Source organism: Vanessa tameamea, chromosome 9 (genome assembly GCF_037043105.1).
Source record: "Vanessa tameamea isolate UH-Manoa-2023 chromosome 9, ilVanTame1 primary haplotype, whole genome shotgun sequence".
Taxonomy (NCBI): domain Eukaryota; kingdom Metazoa; phylum Arthropoda; class Insecta; order Lepidoptera; family Nymphalidae; genus Vanessa; species Vanessa tameamea.
Window position 1 is genome coordinate 6531454 of NC_087317.1, and position 11539 is coordinate 6542992.

Here is an 11539-nt window from a genome sequence, read left to right on the forward strand (position 1 = left end):
GGCTACTTTTATTTGGAAAAAAGTGCTATAAAGGGTTGAAAAAGGGATGAAAGGTTGTAACTTGTTGAAAGTATTGTCATTTTTAGAATTTTTAGAACTAGAAGCATAAAACTTATATTTTAGGCTGTACACTTATAAACTAACACACAAGGGAATTTTGGAAATTCTACCCCTAAAGGAGTGAAATAAGGGTTGAAAGTTTGTATGGAAGTTCGTTATTTTTTAAATTAAAAATATGAAATTTTTTTTTTGGATAGTGTTTAAAACTGAGTAGATACGTATTTAAGCATCATCATCATCATCCTCCTGCCCTTATCCCAACTCTACTTGGGGTCGGCGCAGCATGTCTTCTTCTTCCATACTTCTCTGTCGGACGCCATCTCACTAGTAACATTCTTTCTAACCATATCGTCTTTCACACAATCCATCCATCGTTTCTTGGGTCTTCCCCTACCTCTATATCCATCCACATCCATTTTCAAAACCTTTCTCACAACATGGTCCTCATTCCTCCGCATAACATGCCCATACCAAGACAGCCGGTTTCCGGATAGTTTCTCGGTTACCGGTGCCACTTTCAAACTTCCTCTTATGTACTCATTCCTTACTCTATCCATTCGCGTAACACCACACATTCCTCTCAGCATTCTCATCTCCGCCACATGCAATTGTCTTTCAGTCATCCCTTTTATAGCCCAACACTCTGATCCATATAGAACAGCAGGTCTGACCATGGTCTTATAGATCTTCCCCTTAAGTTTAAGGGAAATACGGGGGTCACAAATTGTTCCCGTAACCTGCCGCCATTTCATCCACCCTGTGTTAATCCTATGCTTCACCGTTCGATCTATTTCGCCATCGCCTTGAATGAGTGAACCGAGATACCGGAAGTCGGAGCAGACTGGAAGGGCCACGCCATCAAGCGCTATGGCTTCAGGACCGGAGAGACCGCCGAAATCACAGAACATGTATTCAGTCTTCGTTCTACTGATTTTCAAGCCAACATTCTCCAGTTTCTGTTGCCAATCCTCCAATCTGCTCTGGATCTCAGGTCCATCTTCACTAACCAGTACAATGTCGTCGGCAAAAAGCATGCACCAGGGTGCCTCCTCCTGTATGTCCGCCGTTAGAGCGTCCATAATTAGCAGGAAGAGGTAAGGACTTAGAGCCGACCCTTGGTGCAACCCTACAGCCACACTGAACTGGTCGGTGTTGCCGGCAGACGATCGGACGTAGGTACAGGATCCCCTGTACATAGCACGGACTAACTCCACATACTTCCCAGGCAAACCTTTCTCTTTCAATGCCCACCATAACACTTCACGAGGCACCCTATCATAGGCTTTCTCAAGATCAATGAACACCATATGCAGGTTCTTGTGAGCACGTCTGTACTTCTCGCACAATTGGCGGAGTGCAAAAATAGCGTCCATTGTCCCTCGACCTGACATAAACCCCAACTGATTTTGGGTAATTTCACTCTCTTCTCGCAATCTTCTCTCTATTACCTTCTCCCATACTTTCATAGTATGTGACATGAGCTTTATCCCTCTATAGTTGTTGCAATCCTGTACATCCCCTTTATTTTTGAAGATGGGCACTAGCGAACTATTGCACCATTCTTGAGGGATGGTTTCTTCATGCAACAACTTATTGAAGAATAAAGTCAACCACATACATCCGTCAGTCTTTAACACCTTCCATACTTCAACTGGTATGTCATCTGGACCCAAAGCCTTCCCATTTTTCATGCTTTTGACTGCTGTAATTATCTCTTCCATGCTTATTTCTCTTACTAATCCCTTATTTACTTGTGCCTCTTGGAGAATACCATTCCAGTCATTCTCTTTATTCATAAGCCTTTCAAAATAAATCTTCCATCGCTCTTTTATTTCCTCATCTCTACATAACACCTTACCCGCCTCATCTTTCATGCATTTGATATGTGTTATATCTCTCGATCGTCTTTCTCTCTCTTTCGTAATTCGGTAGAGTTCCTTCTGGCCTCTAGGGCTGTTCAGTGAGTTGTACAACTTCTCTTGTGCCTTAGCTCTGGCCACTGCTACCGCCTTCTTTGCTCTTCTCTTAAATTCCTTGTAAACTTCCTTTTTTTCATCTTTTAAACTTGTATTCACATTTTTTACAACCTGCCATTCTTTAAATGCCACTTTCTTCTCTCTCAGTACATTTTGCACTTCTTCATTCCACCACCATGTATCCCTATCTATCAGACCTTTTCCTTTCGACTCTCCAAACACGTCTTTTGCGACCTTCCTCATGTGCCTGGCCATCTCATTCCAACATTCATCTACCGATTTCTCTTCCATATCATTCATTTCTATCATTTTCTCCACTATATGGTTCCTAAATCTACTAGCACATTCATCATTCTCTAACATACGCCATCTTGTCTTTGGAGGGGGCCGTGTTTGGCTGTTTCTGGGGGAGACACTTAATTTAACCTCCATTACCACAAGCCTATGTTGGGCGACTAATGCTTCGCCTGGCAGCACTTTACAGTTTTTGACACAGCATAGACTCCTCCGCCTCACTAGGAAGTAGTCTATCTGTGTCGCGTAGTGGCCACTCTTGTAGGTTATTAGGTGTTCCTCTTTTTTCTTAAACCACGTGTTTGTTATAGCCAGGTCGAAGGCACAGGCAGCTTGTAAAAGTGCCTCGCCATCAGCGTTCCGATTTCCTAATCCCCACCCACCATGCACTCTCTCATATCCATCACTCTCTCTTCCTACATGGCCATTAAAATCACCACCCACGTAGACTTCCTCGCTATCCTGTAAATTCATCAACAGGCAATCAAAGTCTTCCCAAAACTTTTCTTTCACGCTCTCCTCACAGCCTGACTGTGGCGCATACACACTTACTAAATTCAGTGTCATGCCGTCCACAATCAGTTTAATCGCTATCAGTCTATCATTCACTCTTTTTACATCCACCACGCATTCTTTCAACCTACTATCTAAAACTATACCCACGCCATTTCTCTTGCCATCACTTCCACAATAGAATAATTTATATCCTTCTCCTATTTCCCTAGCCCTTGCACCCTTCCACTTTGTCTCTTGCAGGCACGCTGCATTTATCCGTCGCCTTTTTAAAACATCTGCTAGCTCTCTTCCTCTTCCAGACATCGTACCTACATTCCAACTTGCACACCTCAATCTTAACTCTCTCACACTTCGAGCTCGCTTCTTACGTCGCACCCGCCCGTTCCGGTGCGACAACCCTTGTCCATTTCCCACAGGAGCCGGGTGCTGCCCCTGCGCGTCGCCTGTGGGGTACGTCCTAGCCCTATCACTCGTATGGTTTTTATTGTCCATGCTGCTAAGAGTTTTGGCTTAAATACGTATAGATACGTATTTAAGCATTTCTGCATATTCTACCCTTACGCGGGTGAAATGAGGGTTGATAGTTTGAATAGGAGTCCGTTATTTTAAAAATAGAAACATGAAACTTTATTTTTGGGATACTGATCAAAAATGAGTAGATACGTATTTATGCGTTTCTAGATATTCTACGTCTAAGGGGTTTAATAGGGGTTGACATTTCGTATATAGATTAGTCTGGAAGTCCATCATTTTGTAAGTTAGAAGTTTTTAAGTTAGCCTAAAGGGAAAGAGTTGACATTTTGTATACAGGTTAGTCTGAAAGTCCGTCATTTTGAAGTTCGAGCATGAAATTTTATTTTTGGGCTACTGATTAAAAATATGTAGATACGAATTTAAGCGTTTCTTGATATTTTAGGCCTAAAGGAAAAAATAGGTATTGACATTTCGTAGACAGGTTAGCCTGGAAGTCCGTCATTTTGAATTTAGAAGCTCGAAATTTTAGTTTTGAGCTACCGATTAAAAATGAGTTGATTCGCATTTAAGCGTTTGTGGATATTCTACCCTAAGGGCTGAAATACACATGTGGTATATAAAGAGGTCTTACATTAACGTAATAATTAAGTTAATTTGTAAATATATTATTATTCTACGCGAGCAATGCCGCGGGTAACAGCTAGTAATTAATAATATCGCATGGATGCATACGTTGACTGACATAACTTCACTGTCTGAAATTGATCCTGTATAAAGACTTTTTGATGCCAGTACAGCGATGGCAGACAATGATATCACAAACAAAGCCTGTCTGTTATTCTTGCGGAGATTCCAGGTCACTTTTGTCTCCTACCTAGTGCCAGCGTTAAGTAACGACAAAGCCCGTGACGCACCACGCTGACACGCTTCCGTAGGCTGTATACGAAAGTTTATGTTTTCTTACTCCTAATATGTATAAATAAATTGGTTCAATGACGCCTTTCTCTATCAACAGTAACTGTTAACAGTCAACGTCTCAATATAAACGCCTAAACTCAGCTATCACAACATACACTCGTAACAATATGTCAGACGCGAGTATTTTCTTCGATTAGACAATATTTTTATTTTCACAAGAAAATACAAGCGTTATTTTCGTATTATACTACCGCAATCCATTTTCTATTTTCTCTCGCAAATACGGAACACATTTATTATGATAAATTTCTTTGGTTGCACATAAATTTGCTTGCTTCGCTGAGCATTATTAGGGCGGTGTATGTGGGTTGCTTATTCCGATCTGTACCTATTTCGTACATTATCAAAGTTATTATGGCTCTTTGTTGTCCTAGAAAATCAAACTAGTATAAGTATATTAATAATTTGAATTAAAAACGTCGTAAAAACTACACAAAATAGCTGCTTTGTAGCAAAACTAGGAATACCGAAAAACGAAAAAGGGAAATCGTTGTGTTATTGTTTACTTTTTTGTTATAATAGCTAATGGAATGTTGTGCCAATTTTTGATCGTAGTTGCGTTCAGTCTGGTATCCGTAGAATGTTTTATAATAAATATATGTATATGCTATACGCCCGAAAAATTCATTTGTTATATAGTCCTTTCAAACATACGTTTAGAATATAGGCCGTAATTGTTACTTAACTTATCTGTTTAGATTTTACAAATTAAAATATAATCAAAGTCGCACTTATAAATTAGTTTGACAAAATACATAAATAAACATAAAAATATGAGTATATTTCATCCATATTAATTATTAATTATTATATTATATTAAATATTTTATATATTATATAATATTATAAATGCGAAAGTAACTCTGTCTGTCTGGCTACCGATTAAAAATGAATTGATTCGCATTTAAGCGTTTCTGGATATTCTACCCTAAGGGTTGAAATACACACCAATGTGGTATACAAAGAGGTATTACATTAACGTAATATTTTAAGTTAATTTGTAAATATATTCTTATTCTGCGCGGGCAAAGCCGCGGGTAACAGCTAGTAATGTATATATTATAATAACAAGCTCATGCGAACACTTTTAAATCGTCATTTTACAAGGTGAATTTTAAAGTTTAGATACCGATGTTTTGTAATGTAGATTTTACTGAGACTCACCGACAAGAAACTCAGTAATTACTCTTACATACATCTAATTTTATTGTACACGTGCAGGTTTCTTCCCTTTTGTAACAATAAACACAAGTGGTGCTATAGCGGCTGTACTGCGAAGTAACTGTCTGTCTGTCTGTTTCGCTTTCACGGCCAAACCACTGAACCAATTTTAATGAAATTTTTTACAAAGCGAGCCGAACCCTAAGGACGAACATAGGATTTTTTTACCCTTCAAGGGGGTAAATTTGTAGATGAGGGCTTGTATGCAATGCAAAATGCAAAAATTAGTATTAAATACATTTCGATAATTGACTAATTTACAGTTAAACATATTCAAAGCTTAGAAATGGAAAATATTTTATTTCAATGAATATTAAAAGATAAATAAAAACAGCATGAACAGAAATTCAATTAAAGCTCCAATGGCCAAGATAAAACCACTCCTGCGTCATTCCGCAGGCGTATGAATGTAAAACGGATTTACTGCACATACAAATTTAAAATCATGATGACAATGTAATGATAATTGCATGTGGTACAATTTGTGACCGCAGTTTATACGCACGTTGACAACGAATACATGAGACAAATGAAAAAAAAAAAGAATAGCAGAGCCTTTTTTTATTGCTAATATTCCGGTTTTCCTCTCATATTAAGCTGACAGCCTTTTAAATGAGGCGGGACCGCAATCATAATACAAAATAATACATTTTACTTTAACCAATAAATTAATTTAAAACTAATTTTTATAAAATAAAAATTAATAAATAAGGCTTTTTACACTATATATGATATAGATAAGATGAGCTTCGTGTTTCTATTCGTTTGTTTTCATACATGACACTTCCCTTTCATGCATATATAAAATATATAAGTATATCTATATATTATATAAAAACGAAATACCACTCACTGATTAATTACGAAATCTCAGAAACGATTACACTTACAATTTTGAAATTGGCAGGTAGATTCCTTATAGGGTAGGTACATCCGTTTAGAATTTTACGAAACTCCGGTGGTAAAACGGGGTTTCGAAGTTTGTATGAAAGTCCAATGTTTTTAAAGTAAGAGACTTGAAAATTAAAATGTATGCTTTATAAAATGTGTGGAGGTGTACTAATGATGTATCTTTAGAAATCAATCCCTTTTGGGATTAAAACATGAGATGTTAGTATATTATATAGATTTAAATACAATTTATATTCATATATAAATAAAATACACTTCAAATACAATTCAAAATTCTGCTGACCTCATGAATGTTTTAATCATACATTGATTTAGCTTGTGGCTGTTTAATTGAAATCGTAATATTTGTTTTTTGATGTAAATTATTGATGTGCAACTTCGATTATGTTTATACGTAATGTATTTAACGTATATAAATAATTTGTACGTGATAATATGTCTCATCTGTCAATATTTACATAGATTACAAAGTTATGTTGACAAATAGTCGTTAAATGCAAGCGAGAGGCAGAACGACACGGATATTTCAAATTTATGTACGAATACGTGAAAGAATATATTGAATGCTATTTAAATTTTAACTTATGAAGTTGCTTTATATATAACAGAAATTTACCCTTGAGTGAGTTTAAAGAGAGAGCCGAGATGGCCCAGTGGTTAGAACGCGTGCATCTTAACCAATGATTTCGGGTTCAAACCCAGGCTGGCACCACAGAATTTTCATGGGCTTAATTTGTGTTTATAATTCATCTCGTGCTCGGCGGTGAAAGGAAACATCGTGAGGAAACCTGCATGTGTCTAATGTCAACGAAATTCTGTATTCTACAAACCCGCATTGGAGCAACGAGGTGGAATATGCTCCAAACATTCTCCTCAAAGGGAGAGGAAATTTACAGGCTGCTAATGATTTTAACGATTTGAAAAGCCGAGGCCCTGTAACCATAGGAAAAAAACATGAAACCTATCGGAGATTGCGTGTTCAAGCTCGGTCAAACACAACAGAATTATCATACGCTTAATTTATGCAAATATAATTAATCTTGTGCTCGACGGTGAAGAAAAATTTTGTGAGGAAACCTGCATGTGACGGTTAAACTGCCTGATACGGCTCCGATCACATAATATATCCAAATAATTATTCAAGTCATTCTATTTTATTGATCATTACCATATTTTTTCATTAATACTATATATTTTTTTAAAAAATATTCAAAATTTAGAATAGAACGATCTGTTTGGCAGAATATTTTGCGCTCAACTACCAAAGATACACGACATAAGAAAAAAAAAAATATCGTCATTCGTAAATCTGAATTGAGCTGTCGTTTGTGGACAGCAATTCTGCGGATGACTGATGGCATATCGTTGAGTTCACTAGGTCACATACGAACTGTATCACGTTTCACAGTAAACCCATTAGTATGATTACTGTCTGTATGTGTGTGTACGTTTACAGTTTGAGAATTTCTAAATTAAACATTTAAATATATTCCCTGAGTTGATTGACCTTTTGGCATATCATCAATGGTATATAATGGTAAAAAAATCGTATATATAATATATTTCGGAGAATTTTGATTTATGTACCAAAACCAATTTAACTAACAAAAATTGTATTTAACGTGAAAACTCACGATAATTTGACTATAATTAGATTGTCTCTTATATTTCTTTTCTATATATAATATATATCTATATTTTATAAAAATATAATAATTGAATAGTTTGGCTCTTTAATAACCACAAGTAATCAAACAATTCGAGTAAGTACCAGCGTTATTCATTGCTAACAAAGTTTTATGATAATTGAATGTTTTCCTATCTTTTCATTGATTCTTATTTTTTATTACAATAAAAAAACTTAAATATCAAAACGAGCGTCATTGATTTTGAACTTACGATTAGCAGTATGTGTATTGTGCAAATATTATATGAATTTTTCAAACGAATGTAAAAGTGTATATAATGATTTTTTATTTTATTTATTTATTTATTTATTTATTTATTTATTTATTTATTTATTTATTTATTTATTTATTTATTTATTTATTTATTTATTTATTTATTTATTTATTTATTTATTTATTTATTTATTTATTTATTTATTTATTTATTTATTTATTTATTTATTTATTTATTTATTTATTTATTTATTTATTTATTTATTTATTTATTGGAAAAGTTACACCAGCAACTTATCACTAAGCACTTAAAATTAATATCTGACTTGGGTAACATACAAAGTGATACGTCTTTAAAGGTGTAAAATTTTAATTTAATATATGTTTGTAATTCATATTATGTAAAAAATATTAGCTTTCTACACTTCTCCTATAATTTTTCAATATGCCAAATTGCATACATTCACGTATTTTTTGTAAAGACGAGTAATAAGAGAAAATTATCTATATAGCGTTTGATTAATTACACAAATTTTTATTACTTCGTTTTAGAGTGAGTTGCATTTATGAATTCATTAATTCTTATTCGGTCTGAAATTTTAAATATAAATTAAAAATATTATTTATCCACAAAGTTCTTAGTTGTACAACATTTATTGTAATTTAAGATTTTTAATTAAAAAATAAAATTCGATTTTCTTCTGTGCATATTTATTTATATCAATGTATTTATTCTGCAAATATGAAGTCTCCTTATTTTTCGGCTTCAGTATTTTAAATATGTTTGCTACAAATGATTTAAAATCAAATAAAACAAAAAACATTCCTCAATTTAAATCCTGGCATCTGAAGGCTACAAAGAAAATTGTATTCTTACAGAATATTGTAACGATATAGAAAATTATATCCGAAAATAAAACGATTTGTAAAATTTCTACAAGCACGTGTAAGCTATGTTATTACATTACGTCTTTCCGTAGCAAGGTCGAGATCGATCGTCATTTATCACCCTCCGAGCTTACTTCTGACAAGCGAGGTAGTGACAGTTGCCTTGCCTTATCAGTTACTTTTTATTTTCAGTTTAGATTCGGCTTTAGTTCTTATACTTCGAAAGAAAAGTTCTCTGATATCGTTTTATATATATTTTCGGTAATGGAATTTAAAAAAAAAATTAAGCGGTATTCAATTTTTTTAAATATCATGTCAAACACTATTGCTAGGTAACGATTTGTGAATAACTTCACTCGGACAAGCAACGAATAACAGCTGTTGTTTGATCAATACGTTGTCCAGATACGATAGTTTTGTAATTTAGTGTTATATGTCGCCAGTTAATAACCGATTGTAACAATTTTATTTTTAATAATAATTACGATTCGAAGATGAATCCAGAAGGAAAGAAAATGGCAGCAAGCTTGTACGGACGTGTTAATGCACCCACGGAAAGGTGTCGAGTTAGTTTTTGTACGGATATGGAAAAATCAGTTTTGATGAGCAATTTCGAAAGGCGTGGGTGGCATCAAGTTGGGCCTGACGATGAATGGAATTTTTATTGGGCGTCAACTCAAACTTGCCGAAACTTGTTCAGCGTTGAAAGTGGCTACCGAATGAACGATAATCAAATGATTAACCATTTCCCGAACCATTACGAATTATCAAGGAAAGACTTACTCGTAAAAAATATAAAGAGATACCGAAAGGAATTGGAGAGAGAAGGCAGTCCGTTGGCCGAAAAGGCCGAAGTAGTTTTACATGGAGGACAAGTCGTTACGCGCTACGTCCATCTCGATTTTATCCCTGTGACATTCGTTCTCCCGGCGGACTACAACATGTTTGTCGAGGAATATCGTAAATCACCGCAGAGTACGTGGATTATGAAACCATGTGGAAAGTCCCAAGGTACAGGAATCTTCCTGATAAATAAGCTATCAAAGTTGAAAAAATGGTCTAGAGAAGCGAAGGCACCTTTTCATCCGCAATTGAGTAAAGAGAGCTATGTTATTTCTCGCTATATTGATAACCCATTGCTTATTGGAGGTAAAAAATTTGATCTCAGATTATATGTGTTGGTGACATCGTTTCGACCGTTAAAAGCTTACATGTTCCAGTTAGGATTTTGTAGATTTTGTACTGTGAAATATGATACCAGCGTAACAGAGTTAGATAATATGTACGTACACTTAACGAATGTTAGCGTACAAAAACATGGCGGAGATTACAATAGTATTCACGGCGGGAAAATGAGTGTTCAGAATTTACGCTTATTTTTGGAAGGCACGAGAGGGCGGGCTGTTACAGAGAAACTATTTGCTGCGATTCAATGGCTTATTGTGCACTCTTTAAAAGCTGTTTCGTCAGTAATGGCGAACGATAGGCATTGCTTCGAATGTTATGGATATGACATTATAATAGACAACCAATTGAAGCCATGGCTGGTCGAAGTTAATGCGTCACCGTCTCTAACGTCCACAACCGTTAATGATAGAATAATGAAATATAAGCTAATAGATAATATTTTGTCAGTTGTTCTGCCACCAGAAGGCGTTCCAGACGTGCGTTGGAATAAAGTGCCAAGTTTTGAAGCTCTCGGTAATTTTGATTTATTGATTGATGAGGAATTGTTGGAAAAAGAAGATTCTACAAATTCGACTAGCAGAACTTCTAAAAATAATAAAAAATGAATCAAGATAGTGTAAAAAAAAGTAGTTAATTCCTCGCCTTTTTCTATCAACTATTTATACAATTTTGATTTTATTTTTAAATATAGGCATTAAATGTATGGCGACTGTAAAGTGACCTCGTGATTTTATTAAAGAATAGAATTATCTAACTCGAGCACGTATGTATTGACATTCCGATGTTGAAAACTTAGAGATATGTTTTCATTCCTGTGTTTATACAATGATTGTGAATATTTATGTAAATTTTCTATTTTGTTGAAATAACACCTAATTATTGTTCTATGAATATATGTGAAGATTTCTTATTTATTTATTTTGTGTTTTATAAAATATAAAACACATACTTACATTTATATAAGTATTATGTAATTGCAAAACGAATTCAGTTTCTCTATTTATTACCTTTTCATGAATAATACGACAAAAAACTTAAATTGTTATTTGATTTACGTTAGCTTCATTACTAGACAATGAAAAAAAAAAAAAGTCGAGCGAAACAACAACTTCGTATTGATTTATCGTTGTC

At 34.7% G+C, this 11539-nt stretch overlaps 1 protein-coding gene across 1 annotated transcript; it reads left to right on the top strand.

Moving 5' to 3' along the window:
• The first annotated feature begins 9701 nt into the window (after positions 1-9701).
• Positions 9702-11013, top strand: LOC113395006 (polyglutamylase complex subunit TTLL1-like). The gene has a single exon (XM_064215828.1). It carries the CDS (start codon positions 9715-9717, stop codon positions 11011-11013), a length of 1299 nt encoding a protein of 432 aa, XP_064071898.1. The 5' UTR covers positions 9702-9714.
• Positions 11014-11539: the final 526 nt, after the last annotated feature.